The sequence below is a fragment of the Pristiophorus japonicus genome, chromosome 5 (assembly GCF_044704955.1).
Source record: "Pristiophorus japonicus isolate sPriJap1 chromosome 5, sPriJap1.hap1, whole genome shotgun sequence".
NCBI lineage: Eukaryota > Metazoa > Chordata > Chondrichthyes > Pristiophoridae > Pristiophorus > Pristiophorus japonicus.
This window is the reverse complement of record NC_091981.1, coordinates 231696567-231711913: the sequence shown is the minus strand read 5'-3', so window position 1 is coordinate 231711913 and position 15347 is coordinate 231696567. Positions and strand designations below refer to the sequence as shown.

General features: G+C 45.4%; 1 protein-coding gene across 1 annotated transcript in view; it reads right to left on the bottom strand.

Annotated features, from left to right (window-relative positions):
- The window catches only part of LOC139264152 (MAM and LDL-receptor class A domain-containing protein 1-like), an 886997-nt gene that overhangs the window by 349369 nt on the left and 522281 nt on the right, over positions 1 to 15347 (bottom strand). The window contains exon 25 of the mRNA XM_070880238.1: positions 9835 to 10126. Within this exon, the coding sequence (XP_070736339.1) occupies positions 9835 to 10126 (292 nt within the window). The remainder of the gene's footprint in view (positions 1 to 9834; positions 10127 to 15347) is intronic.

Here is a 15347-nt window from a genome sequence, read left to right as displayed (position 1 = left end):
GAGAGAGAAGGAGCTTAGGTTTGTCCTTGTCCTCCAGGCTGATCCTGGAGTATTAGGAGCTTGTAACGAAGGTAATGCAATAATTGTGGGGGACTTCAATCTTCATATAGACTGGACAAATCAAATTGGTAAAGGTAGTCAGGAGGTCGAATTAATGGAATGCATTTGGGACAGTTTCCTAGAACAATACGTCATGGAACCAACCAGGGAACAGGCTATTTTAGATCTTGTATTGTGCAATGAGACATGGTTAATCAGCAATCTCATAGTAAAGGATCTGCTGCAGCAGTGTGATCAGAATACGATAGAATTCCACATTGCGTTTGAGAATGACTTGCCTAATTCCGAAACTAGAGTCTTAAACTTAAAGCCAATTATATAGGTAGGAAGGGCGAGTTGACTAAGGTAGATTTGAAAAATAGATTAAAATATATGGCAGTAGATAAGCAGTGGCTAGCATTTAAAGAAATATTTCATAATTCTCAACAAAAGTATATTCCATTGAGAAAGATAAGAACATAAGAACATAAGAATTAGGAACAGGAGTAGGCCATCTAGCCCCTCGAGCCTGCTCCGCCATTCAACAAGATCATGGCTGATCTGGCCGTGGACTCAGCTCCACTTACCCGCCCGCTCCCCAAAATCCTTAATTCCCTTATTGGTTAAAAATCTATCTATCTGTGACTTGAATATATTCAATGAGCTAGCCTCAACTGCTTCCTTGGGCAGAGAATTCCACAGATTCACAACCCTCTGGGAGAAGAAATTCCTTCTCAACTCGGTTTTAAATTGGCTCCCCCGTATTTTGAGGTTGTGCCCCCTAGTTCTAGTCTCCCCGACCAGTGGAAACAACCTCTCTGCCTCTATCTTGTCTGTCCCTTTCATTATTTTAAATGTTTCTATAAGATCACCCCTCATCATTCTGAACTCCAACGAGTAAAGACCCAGTCTACTCAATCTATCATCATAAGGTAACCCCCTCATCTCCGGAATCAGCCTCGTGAATCGTCTCTGTACCCCCTCCAAAGCTAGTATATCCTTCCTTAAGTAAGGTGACCAAAACTGCACGCAGTACTCCAGGTACGGCCTCACCAATACCCTGTACAGTTGCAGAAGGACCTCCCTGCTTTTGTACTCCATCCCTCTTGCAATGAAGGCCAACATTCCATTCGCCTTCCTGAACAAAAACGCCAAAGGAAAAGTGATCCATCCATGGCTAACTAAAAACGTTAAGGATAGTATTAGATTGAAAGAAGAAGTTTATAATGTTGTAAGCCTGAAGATTGGGAGAATTTCAGAAACCAGCAAAGGATGACCAAAAAATGGATAAAAAGGAAAAAAATAGACTATGTGCCAGACTTTGCACTTTTGTGCAGATCACCCAAAAATGGGCGTTATTTCCAGCGTTGGCGGTAAATATGGGATTTGGGATCGCCGGATTATCGCCCATTTTCAAAACCCCAACTTTCCATTATATAAAATGGCCATTACAGCGAGCGATCTGAAATGGGCATTAGTGTAAAATTTTTTGACTTGCCGTAAAGTGCCGGCATCCATAGCAATGCCATGGCAATGGTCGTTTCCCACATTTCAAGAGGTCAGGGGTCATCAATACATGCGCAGAAGAGGAGAGAGAGAGATAGGAGCAGAGAGGAACTGAAAGCCTGTATGGGTGTGTTGTGTGGTTGTTTGGCTGTTGTGGAAGGTGGGAGGGAGATTTACCAGCAGCAAAAAGAATTCAGAGCACAAATAACGTTGCGTGCACGGAGATTTTGGCAAAAAAAATATAATTACGATGGAAGGCATGGAGGAGACGACACAGCACGCTGTGGAGACTAAGGACGCTGGCAAAAGCAGTGAGGTGGGACAGGAACTATTGGGAGGACGAAAACAAGCTCGGAGATTCTCCAATGAGGCAAATGCCTCCCTCCTGCAGGAGGTGGAGTCACACTTGAGTTAATTGTGGGTGGGAAGCCCACCCCAAAGGTCTATCAGAAGATATGGGCCGACATAGCTGAGGTGGTCTCGTCGGTGACGAACGAGGTGTGTGAGGGCAACCAGTGCTGCAAGCGCTGGAACGACCTGGTCGCATCCGCCAAAGTAAGTATTACATTTATTTACATGTACTTATATACTTATATCATTTGAATTGTAAGTGTAATAGTGATTCAAATCAAATGTGATGCCTTGCCCTTATACCGGGAATGTTTTATTCAAAGCCTGACTTGATGGTGTACGTCTTTAGGTAAATAATGATAATTTTTGTAATAATCATGATTACATCTGTTGGTTATGAGGCAAGGGCCCAGGGACAGCATGGAATAGCCCACACTGCGATCTATGGATAGTAGGAGCATGCGTGCACACTAGGTCCGTGCAGCAGAGCTTGGTCTCCAGTCGTCTTGGTTAACCCTTGCCAAGACCTAGCTCTGTCAAGTCTTTGTGGTGGCTGGTGTGCAACGGCCACCCACGTTAAAAGAATCCATGTACAGGCATCTTCCACCCTTCAGTCTGTAGTTCGAGATATCAGGTCCCTCATTGAAACACCTGTAAACTCATCCCTTTTTGGTGTGGAAGCAAGTCATCCTCAATACAAGGGACTGCATAATACTATACTATACTATGTGTTGTATGAGCCTCTCTGACAGTACCTAGCAATGATCTCACGCAATGATCTCATGCCATGTCATGCTGGTGTTACCTTTTACAGAAGAAGCTTTGAAGAAGCAGAGGCGAACGGGTGGCGGGCCAGCAGTCATCATCGAACTCACCGACATCGAGGAGCAGGCGCTGGCACTAGTGGGGAGCCACCCCCGCTCGGCCACGCATACAGCAGCAGAACCTGATGTGATGCCACGTGCGTAAAGTATACACCAATGCGTGATGTAAAGTCAATAGATGCCACACCCACTCATATCAGACCAATAATATATGATAGATGATTGATAAAAGTGTTATATAAATAATGATGGCCTCATGAGAATCATTGCAATGCAGAATTTTGACATGGTCATGAAATGTGATGTCTGTGATGATTTTGATAGTGATAGTGTTTTTGTCGTGCATATGCTGTGTGTGGAGTTTGAATCACCTTGTGACCCTAGCACCCACTTCCCCTCTAATAACATCATTTATCTTTTGTAGCTCAGCCGGCAGCGCGGCCTTATGCAGCCCAGGAGCTGGGGGTCCGGGGTCGGAGTTGCCGGACATCTGGTGCTAAGGAGCCCCGATTATCGCCCGTGGAGCTGCAGGGTGCCTTCTCCACTGATGACAGTGCTGACTTCGAGGAGCGTGCATCGCCACGCTCCATAATGCATTCGACACCGATTACATCTAGTGCTCCTGCGGCCATTCCCTCCTCCACCGTGGAGGTATTGGCCCAAGCACTTTGCCGCAAGGCACCCCAGGTGTCTCCATGATGGCGCCGACCCCGCGCAGGTTGGTTCGACGCAGCAGGTCTACTCCATGAGCGGCAGATCTGAGCGGGGACATGATACGCTTGTCCAGGAGGAGTGATGACATAGGTCAGCAGATCCTACAATGGAGGACATATCCCAATAGCTGGCCAGCATGTCCACCACCATGAACGAGTACGTGCTGCGTGTGACGGAGGCCCTGGAGATGATAGCCAGGAACACTGGTGGCAGAGGGCTCCCAGTGGCCCCGGAATGTGGCACTGCACCCCAAGGTGCCGCACCGCAATTGCCAATGACACATGAGAGCCAGGAGGAAGATCTTGCTTCTGGCCTGGAGGATGTCCTCTCCCGTATCGGGCCAACCGGCGGTTCTGCCGTCATCCCCCGCAATGAAGCAGCTCCTCGGCCAGGTGGCTTGGAGTCAGGAGGGGAAAGGGAAGGGGTAGAGGTGGGGAGGAGAAGTGGGGGGGGGGGGGAGGAAAGTGAGGTGCATAGCCGCAGGAGTTATATTGGTCACAGTATTTTTATGTTGTGGTTGCTATTTTGTTGGACAGTTTGGGGGAAGGGCAGAGGGGTACCTTGTTTTTTTGCATTTATGTTCTTTGATTGTGAAGTTTTATTTGAAATGTGAACACTTTTATGAATGATATAAATGTCATCAATTTGTTGTGGGGTGGGGTGGGAGTGGGGTGGGGTGTTTTTTACAGTTATAGTTATGATTTTATACAAATGTTCTTAAATGTTTTTTATTTCACATAACCTTGTTGCGCATTGTCTCAGATAGCTGCACCATTACACACTGATGATTCCTTAACATGAAAGGGGATAATTCAATGTCACTTGAATCAACTCAAACTTTAACTGTCACCAAGGTAATGCACACCATTCGTGTATGAGCTGCGGACACAGCAGTCTTGCAGTTTTGTAAATACCACCAACGTTATTTCAAGCAAAGCGCTCATTTATGAGCTGCTGACGTAAGAGTCTTGCAACTATGTAGCTACCATGGGCCCTTTCCTGCAGTCTAGAGGGGGCGGGGGGGGGGGCGGCAGTGGCATGGTTTCATCATCAGCCTGTTTGTCTGCCCCGAGGTCAGAGTCCACTTCCTCGTCCTCCTCTTCCTCTCTCTCCTGAGGTGGACCGGCAGTCCCTTCTGGCAATTCTTGTCCCCTCCTGACAGCCAAGTTGTGCAGCATGGAGCACACCACCGCCTGCTCAGGGTGGTATTGTAACTCGCCTCCTGAGTGGTCCAGGCATCTAAAATGTTGCTTAAGCACGCCAATGGTATTCTCAACGTCATTGCGTGTGGCTATGTGGCTCTCGTTGTATCGCTTCTCGGCTTCTGTGTGGGTGTTCCGGAGGGGGGTCATCAGCCAGGTGGCGAGGCCATATCCTTTGTCACCAAGCATCCAGCATTGACCTTGTGGCTGACTGGTAAACATGTCAGAGACAGCGCTCTCACGCAGGATGTGAGCATCATGGATGCTGCTCAGAAATTTTGCATTTACTGCCATTATAATTTTCTGGTGGTCGACAACGAGTTGCACATTCAGGGAGTGGAATCCCTTTCGGTTCTGAAAAATCTCTGCATCCTGAAAAGGTGCCCGCATGGTGATATACATACAGTCTATTGCTCCCTGCACCTAGGGGAAGTTAGAAATTCTGCAGAATCCTAGAGCCCACTCAGTCTGTGCCTCCCTGGTCATAGGGAAGCTGATAAAATCCATCCTGCGTGTGTAAAGGGCTTCAGTCACCTGTCGAATGCAGCAATGTGTGGCATGCTGAGATATAGCAAATGTCGCCAGCTGAGGCCTGAAAGGAACCCGATGCGTAGAAGGCAAGTGCCGCAGTGACCTTGACCTCAACGGACAGTGCGGTCCTGATGGTGCTGGCAGGCTGGCATATCTCACTGATAACCTCTTTCCGGAAGCGCGGTCTCCTAAGGCTCATGTTATCGGACAAGTTCAGGTAAGACCGCTTCTCCCTGTAAGTGCGTGGGGTGTAAGTTCTCGTTCTCCTCAGCAGTCTGCCACCTCTTTGATTGGGCACATAATGCTCTTGAATATACCTTCTGCCATCTCTAGTCTGCAGCATGTGTGTAGTCATCAAGACAGGCTGAGAAATTACAGGCCCCATTACAATAACAATCTGTATTACACCTATTATTCACAAACAATAAATTTACCGACTAAAACACCTAAAATAAATTCAAATCGTCCACAGTATGATAAGATGTTTGTTCAGATGTTCAAATCACCTTAAAAGTCCTCCACAATACATCAAAATTCCCCAGAAGTTGAAGCAGCTTTCTATATGAACCGACCTCCGATTTACAAAATGGCGTCCATAGCACTGGGTTTAGTTCAGGTGAGAGCAATTTTTTCTCAGCGTTTTTTTCAGCAAGTGATATTTTCGGGGATATGTGGGCGAGGTGCCGAAAGTAGCGCTCGGCGATATTATGGGTGTTAGTTACGGCTATTCTGATCTTTACGGCAAAAAAAAGTGGGCGGGCAGTATTATAAAATCTCGGTGTTAACTACATGCCGAAAGTAGCGCTAGCTGATAAGTGAGCGATACATGGGCGTTAGTTTCCATTTTGTTGCTAAATGGGCAATATCTGGGCGTTAGAACTCATCTCAGCGTTAAAATGGACGTTAAGTGAGCGGTATCGATGCAAAAAAGGTGGAAAGCCTAGGCCTATGAGAGAAAACGAGCAAGAAATATAAAGACAGATTGTAAGAGCTACAAATATGTAAAAAGGAAGAGGGTAGTACAAGTAAACATTGGTCCCTTAGAGACTGAGGCAGGAGAAATTATTATGGGGAATAAGAAAATGGCAGAAACGTTAAACACATATTTTGTATCTGTCCTCACAGTAGAAGATGCAAAAACTTACCTAAAATGGTGGGGAATCAAGGGTCTAATGAGGGTGAAGGACTTAATGTAATTAATATAAGTAGAGAAAAAGTACTGGAGAAACTAATGGGACTAAAAGCCAACAAATCCCCTGGGCCTGACGGCCTACATCCTGGGTTCTAAAAGAGGTGGCTACAGAGATAGTGGATGCATCTAGAATCCCTAGATTCTAGAACTGTCCCAGTGGATTGGAATGTAGCAAATGTAACATCACTATTCAAAGCAATTAGAAAATCATAACTTGGTTGGGCAGAGTCAACATGGTTTTATGAAAGGGAAATCGTGTTTGAAAAATTTATTAAAGTTTTTTGAGGATGTAACTAGCAGGGTAGATAAAGGGGAACCAGTGGATGTAGTATATTTGGAATTCCAAAATCCATTCGATAAGGTGCCACAAAAAAGATTATTACACAAGATAAGGGCTCATGGGATTGGAGGTAATGTATTAGCATGGATAGAGGATTGATTAATGGATAGAAAACAGAGAGTAGGGATAAGAGGGTGTTTTTCAGGTTGGCAGGCAGTAACTAATGGGGTGCTGCAAGGATCAGTGCTGGGGCCTCAGCTATTTACAATCTATATTAATAACATAGATGAAGGGACCGAGTGTAATGTATCCAAGTTTGCTGATGATACAATGCTAGGTGGGACAGAAAGCTGTGAGGAGAACACAAAGCATCTACAAAGGGATATAGATAGACTAAGTGAGTGGGCAGTAAGGTGGCAGATGGAGTAAAATGTGGGGAAATGTGAGGTTATTCACTTTGGAAGGAAGAACAGAAAAAAACAGAATATTTTTTAAATGGGGAGAAACTTTTAAATGTTGGTGTTCAGAGAGATTTGGGTGTCCTTGTGCAAGAAACACAGAAAGCTAGCATGCAGGTACAGCAAGCAATAAAGAAGGCAAATGGCATGTTGTCCTTTATTGCAAACGGGTTGGAGTATAAGAGTAAGGAAGTCTTACTACAATCGTACAGGGCCTTGGTGAGACCACACCTGGAGTACTGAGCACAGTTTTGGTCTCCTTATCTAAGGAAGGATATACTTGCCTTGCAGGTGGTACAACGAAGGTTTAGTAGATTGATTTCAGGGATGAGAGGGCTGTCTTATGATGATAGATTGTGTAGAGTGGACCTATACTCTCTGGAGTTTAGTAAAATAAGAAGTGATCTCATTGAAACATAGAAGATTCTGAAAGGGATTGACAGGGTAGATGCAGAGAGGTTGTTTCTCCCTGGCTGGAGTGTCTAGCACTAGGGGGCACAGTCTCAGGATAAGGGGTTGGCCATTTAGGACAGAGATGGGGAGGAATTTCTTCACTCAGAGGGTTGTGAATCTTTGGAATTCTCTTCCCCAGAGGGCTGTGGATGCTGAGTCTTTGAATATATTTAAGGCGGAGATAGGTAGATTTTTGGAGTCTTGGGGAATCAACGGATTATGGAGATCGGGCGGGAAAGTCGAGTTGAGGTCAATGATCAGCCATGACCTTATTGAATGGTGGAGCAGGCTCAAGGGGCCGTATGGCCTACTCCTGCTCCTATTTGTTATGTTCCGATGTTCTTATTAGATGGTTTTGGTTGAAGAGAACATGACACAATAATACATGACATGGCTAAGCCAAATATCATGATGAATGACTTGACCAGTAGTGCCACGAATGCTCAATTATGGCCCTTTGACTTGACGGAAAGAATGTGGAGACTGTGCTGGGGAATGATAAAGGTGGGAGACAGTGAGTCATTTGGAGGGAGAAAGGGTATTAACAGCAAACAATGCATAAAATATTTAAGTTTTTTTTTAAAATGATTTTGATACATTGAATGATAAATTTGAGTAGGCTTCATATAAAAGCTATTACAATTGATTGTCCTACTCTGGATGTCCCAATTACGACTATTTTTTGGACATACACCAGAGGAAAGATTGGGCAATGCTTTGATGCTGGGAGCTTGTTTCTTTGTGCTTCTGAGAGGTGTTTCCATGCAAATGAGGAATCAAGAGACATCACTGCGACCTAGAACGAGTTTTCCTCTGTCTTATTGGTCACAGGTCAGAGGCAGGCCACTCCCATATAATTTCATCACTGAGAGTTTCCAGGCCTCTCATCTTTGTGTCCATCTACAGGCCCGCCTGCAAATTGCACCAAGTAGACTATGGGCATCCAAGGTGTGGCCACGGCTTCCCTACCATTTTCACCTGCCACACAATTGTAAATGTGATGGCTGACTATTGAAAATCACCCTCCATGAACCCGTCAATGAATGAATCAACCTAATGTTCAACCCCCAGTTATGCCACATCCACCGTGTTGCCCAACAGCTCACCATACTGCCAAGCCCCAGAACCCCCAGTCCACTGCTGCAGAACCCCATCCTGGTACCGCAAATGTCAGAACTATTCCCCAGTGATACCAAAGACAAATTCTGGTTCTCGAACACAGCACGTGGTAAAAATTGGACCTTGTTACCTCTTTGTTAATCTCACTAACTGGCAGTCTGACCTGCAGTAAAACATCCGCTTTTCAATTTGACTTCCGCTATGAAATGCTGTATGAGTTCATAATTTCTGACTTTAACATGGATAAAAAGAAATCAGGTCTTTTTGCACTTTATATTTAATCTTTTTATTCCTTTCTTGGAGGGGGAAGAATCCTCAGCGCAGCACTGAACACAGACGGTGGTCTGCTGACGCTTCCTCCTGATTGTACACCACTTTGTAACTCATCCACTTTTCCGCTAAATTGAGCAGAGGGTAGAAAGTTAGCCCCAAAGTTATTTAAACCAGAATAAATCAGGTCACAGGATGGATTATGGCAGGACACTTTTGAAATTCTAGATAATTACAACATTTAATTGTTTGTGCTCTTGCACTTCAATAAAATCTGCATTTTCTGCACGCTACCCACTGATGCTGCTTTATTATAAAGCATGCTTCAGATCTATGGGATTGCACATCTCTTGGTATGCATCTTTTGTAAAAAATATATTGTGCTACATAGAGTGATGGCTTCATATCATGACATTGTATTTTTTGGCTCAGTATGGGGTAGGTTTGCAAGAATGCTTTAAAGCTGCAATATGAATATTTAAGCTTTTAGTTGTGCTGGCATGTCTGCACCTTCACCGAGGAGCACAGCCATCCTACTCAATCCAGAAACTTGAAAATCAGGGTCAAAGGTACTAAAACATCAAGAGGCAAATGGTCAAAATCAAATAAATAAATATTTTTATTTTTTGTGCGATTAATATTTATGTGTTTCTCAAGACTTTAATATATTTGTATGGCTTCTACAACTCCAACAACAACAAAGTTTCACAATATATGAAGCAACAAAAACTTTTTGAAATCCAGTCCTTTGCACTGAAAGCACTGGGCAGTCCATTGGTCCCACAGTCCAATTTTAATATGCACCAGATATGCTGAATGCCTATGCTAGCTTACTTGTTTAAATTAACATGGAAATCTCAATGAAACATAGTTTAATTAATTGACTATCACGTACCTGTTAGAGGAAGTGGAGTGGGTTCCTTATGAAATGCAATGGAGGAACTGATGCATTCCTTTGTGAAGGTGATGTCATCAAGTGCTATGACTCCTTTTGACCCCTTCCCGACCCGTCCTTCAAACATTATCTCAAAGTCTTCATCAGCACTGAAAGTGATTTGTGCTCGCTGCCAGTAATGGCCTTGGTCCCCAGTTAAGTTGAAAGGTAATGCGCGATAATCAGATAAGGTTACTTGGTATACCACTAATGATCCAATAATATCTCCTGCCATATGGTAATGGAAAAAAATCTGTAAGATAAAACAATGGCATTGTCAATTGGAGAACTTTGTGAACAATGAGTTTGAGTACTTGCATAATGGTTAATAAAGCAATATGTGTAACAGCAGCACAATTTACATATTGCAATTATTGTCCAGAACAGTAAAACCAACTGTCACAGCCTGTGCTTGAGAGGGGGTAAATTCAAAACTAATCTGCAGAAACAATATTTCAGTGAGCGAGTGGTCAATCTATGGAACAGGCTGCCTAGAGAGATGGAAGCAGTTAGCATTGATTCATTCAAATTCAAATTCGATAGATTTCTTGCCGAAAACAACACAGTATCTGAGTAATTTGAGACCTGACATGCGGTAAGTGTAGCACGCTTGGAAGGAACAGGTGGCGTTCGATCTTATGGCCGAGCGATTCAGCCATGTTCCCTACTCTTGCAAACTCACTCTGACACAATTACAATTCTCTTACATATTCGATCAAAATCTTTTTATACGCTCTTATTTAACACACTTTCTCACTTACGTATTCTCACACACAAAATTCTGACACTGACTCGCACGCATTTTTTTAATATAGTGCTACAGTTTCCATATTTAATGTGTAGAAAGGTCACCATAGAATCATCGGGGCCGAAATTGCCCGAAATGGGGCGCAGCCACCAATTTTTAAGTGCTCCAATGACCCCAATGCATGGGGAGGACAATCTGGGGAAATTCAGCTCTTTGTTTTTCTTTTAGAGCGGGACGGATGTGGTGTCATCAGTGGGGTGGAAGTGCGAGCAGTTTGGAACGGCCGTCGCTCAAGTAATCAGTGCCGCACTGATGATGTCAGCGCGTCGCTGATGCGTCACAACGTACCTCCCGTTCAGTTAAAGAGGAGGTCCGCTGCGACCTCTGCAGCCACTTTAGTGGAAAACACTGGGCCAACAGGGAGGGTTTCGTCAGGCCAGCGGTCTGATACCCAAGAGGGGGTGTTGGGCTGCCTGTTGGCGGCCCAGCCGAACCTGTAGCCGTCATTGTCAGGTCGAGCCAACCTGGCAGTCGGCCGACAATTAATATTAAATGCCGGCCGCGGCAGTGCACACTCCCCTTTATTGGCGGAAGTGCCGCCCAGCCACAAAAAGCTTCCCGCCGGTAAAAGCTGTCTGTGGCACCGACCGGTGGCCGATCCGATCCCGCGGGGCAATTTCCCGCACGGGGTGGATGGGGTGTCGCTGCTGGTCGGCAAGGGGTCGACGGGTCGACAACATGGGCGCAGTGGAGATGTTCTCTACCGGGAAAATCCACGAGGGAAATTTTCAAAATGACAGCCTCTCCGTGCCGACCGAGGGGTGAGTGCTTAGCGACCCATGGCCACCTCTTTGAGCTCGTCACGGCTCTTACAGAAAGGGGCAATTTCAGCCCCATAGAATCATAGAGGGAGAAATTGGCCTCCTTTGCTTAATGACATCACTTTTACAAAGGAATGCCTCCCATTAGCACCTCCGGGGGGCATTAATGTGGCATACAGGCTCTGCGACCGGGCGTGACAAGAGTACCGACACCCGCTAACTTGCTTTGCAGGTTAGCGGCGTTGGTAATCCCTAACGCCACGATCTCTTGCGCCCTGGAGATTGTGACGTCATTCGGTGCGCAGCTCCCCAGTACCACCTCGGATGCGAACTTTGGTTCCACCCCCTGCAGTATCATCAGGCGACAACACCAGCAGCTGCAGGAGGCATTGTAAGGTAGGCCGGCTGCTTGGGGAGCGGTATTTAAAGGTATAGCCGGTGAGGTAGGGGAAAAAGTTTTATTTAGCCCATAGGGCATTTTTTTAACATTGACTTTTACTGCAATTAATCAGCCGTGCACTCTGTTAGAGAGCTTGGGGCTGATCGTCGCAGTGTACAGGTGCCGTCAACGAGCAGGGATTCCATTTATTGCAGAGCCTGCAGCAATGGTCCTTCCCTTTAAGGGAGGGAAGGAGCCACCGATCCCAACACCACTGCACGGGACATTGTGCAGCGCTGTGCTGCTACCGCCTCTCTTGCCTGGTTTAGCGTTCCAAGGGAAGTGGTAGCACTTGATTTACTGCTCTACTTCCCTCCTGGAGCACTAAACCGGAAGTTTTGCGCTCCCGCAAAAGTTATTGCCCCAAACTGGGCGCTGCGCAATTTCTAGCCCATAATAGAATGCTACAGCACAAAAGGAGGCCAGTCAGCCAATCGTGCCTGTGCCAGCTCTTTGAAAGAGCTATCCATTAGTCCCTATCCCCTGCTTTCACCACAGCACTATAAAAACAATTCCCTTCAAGTGTTTATCCAATTCCCTTTTGAAAGATGTTATTGGGAATTATGGGAAACTTTTAAAAGCCAGCAAAGAACTACTAAAAAAAATGATAAAGAGAGGGAAGACAGATTATGAAAGTAAACTAGCACAAAATATAAAAACAGCCAGTAAAGGTTTCAACAGGTACATAAAAGGGAAAAACCCTGAGAGGATGAGATTGGGGAATTAATAATGGAGAACAGGGAAATGGCAGAGACGAACAAATATTTTGTATCGGTCTTCACGGTAGAAACTAAAAACATCCCAATAGTGGATAATCAAGGGGCTGTAGGGAGGGAGGAACTTAATACAATCACTATCACTAATGAAGTGTACTCGGTAAAATAATGGGACTAAAGGCGGACAAATCACCTGGACCTAAAAGAGGTGGCTGCAGTGATAGTGGATGCATTGGTTGTAATCTACCAAAATTCCCTGGATTCTGGGGCGGTCCCAGCGGTTTGGAAAACCGCAAATGTAAAGCCTCGATTTAAAAAAGGAAGCAGACATAAAGCAGGAAACTATAGACCGGTTAGTCTAACATCTGTTGTTGGAAAATGCTGGAGTCCATTATTAAGGAAGCAATAGCGGGACATTCGGAAAAGCATAATTCAATCAAGTAAAGTCAGCATGGTTTTATGAAAGTAAAATTATGTTTGACAAATTTGCTGGAGTTCTTTGAGGAAGTAACGAGCAGGGTGGATAAGGGAACCAGTGGATGTGGTGTATTTGGACTTCCAGCAGGCATTTGACAAGGTGCCACATAAAAGGTTATTGCACAAGATAAAAGTTCATGGGGTTGGGGGTAATATATTAGCATGGATAGAGGATTGGCTCACGAACAGAAAACAGAGAGTCAGGATAAATGGGTCATTTTCCGGTTGGCAAACAGTGACTAGTGGAGTGCCGCAGGGATCGGTGCTGGGTCCTCAACTATTTACAATTTATATTAATGACTTGGATGAAGGGACCGAGTGTAATGTAGCTAAGTTTGCTGATGACACAAAGATGGGAAGAAAAGTAATGTGTGAGGAGGACACAAAAAATCTACAAAGGGATATAGACAGGCTAAATGAGTGGGCAAAAATTTGGCAGATGGAGTATAATGTGGGAAAATGTGAGGTTATCCACTTTGGCAGAAAAAATAGAAACGCAAATTATAATTTAAATGGAGAAAAATTTCAAAGTGATCCAGTACATAGGGACCTGGGGGTCTTTGTGCATGAAACACAAAATGTTAGTATGCAGGTACAGCAAGTAATCAGGAAGGCAAATGGAATGTTGGCCTTTATTGCAAGGGGGATAGAGTATAAAAGCAGAAAAGTCCTGCTACAACTGTACAGGGTATTGGTAAGCCACACCTGGAGTACTGCATACAGTTTTGGTCTCCGTATTTAAGGAAGGATATACTTGCATTGGAGACTGTTCAGAGAAGGTTCACTCGGTTGATTCTGGAGATGTGGGGGGTGACTTATGAAGATAGGTTGAGTAGGTTGGGTATATACTGACTGGAGTTCAGAAGAATGAGAGGGGATCTTATCGATACATATAAGATAATGAGGGGGCTTGATAAGGTGGATGCAGAGAGGATATTTCCACTGATCAGGGAAACTAAAACTAGGGGACGTAGTCTCAGAATAAGGGGTCGCCCATTTAAAACTGAGATGAGGAGGAATTTCTTCTCAGCGGGTTGTAAATCTATGGAATTCTCTGCCCCAGAGAGCTGTGGAGGCTGGGTCATTGAATATATTTAAGGCGGATAGAGACAGATTTTTGAGCGATAAGGGAGTAAAGGGTTATGGGCAAGGAAGTGGAGCTGAGTCCATGATCAGATCAGCCATGATCTTATTGAATGGTGGAGCAGGCTCGAGGGGCCAAATGGCCTACTCCTGCTCCTATTTCTTACGTTAATCTGCTTCTCCACCCTTTAAGGTGAAGCATTCCAGATCACAACAAATCACTGCAAAAAACAAATTCTTCATGTCACCTCTGGTTCTTTGGACAATTACCTGAACTGTGTCCTCCAGTTACTGACCCTTCTGCCACTGGTAACTGTTTCTACTTATTTACTCTATCAAAATTCTTCATGATTTTGAGCATATCTTTGAAATCTGGGGAAAACCACTTTATCGCGGAGTGGAGCAGCGGGCCCTGGAAGCAGTGTGGTGGCGTACCACCTCAGGGAGCAGTGCGAGTTGGTGCAGAAGAGTCCTCATCATCATAGGCAGTCCCTCAGAATCGAGGAAGACTTGCTTCCACTCTAAAAATGAGTCCTTAGGTGGCTGAACAGTCCAATACGAGAACCACAGTCCCTGTCACATGTGGGACAGATCGTCATTGAGGGAAAGGGAGGGTGGGACTGGTTTGCCACACGCTCTTTCCGCTGCCTGTACTTGATTCCTGCATGCTCTTGGCAATGAGATTCGAGGTGTTCAGCGCCCTCCTGGATGCACTTCCTCCACTTAGGGCAGTCTTTGGCCAGGGACTCTCAGGTGTCAGTGGGGATGCTGCACTTTATCAGGGAGGGTTTGAGGGTGTCCTTGTAAAGTTTCCTCTGCCCACCTTTGGCTCGTTTGCCGTGAAGGAGTTCCGAGTAGAGTGCTTGCTTTGGGCGTCTCGTGTCTAGCATGAGAACAATGTGGCCTGCCCAGCGGAGCTAATCAAGTGTGGTCAGTGCTTCAATGCTTGGGATGTTGGCCAAGTTGAGGACGCTAACGTTGGTGCGTCTGTCCTCGCAGGGGATACCACCAACGAAATCGCCGCAAGATCCTGCAGGAGAGTGACATCTTGGAGGAAGGCGATTGGATTGGATGTCACCATAACCCAGGTCGGTGATTGGAGTGCCGTCAGGTACAGCAGGAGTGGCGAGGTCAGGACGCAGGAGCGGCGAGAGATTGCAGAGCGACGTGATCGGGGCCCAGGAGAGGCG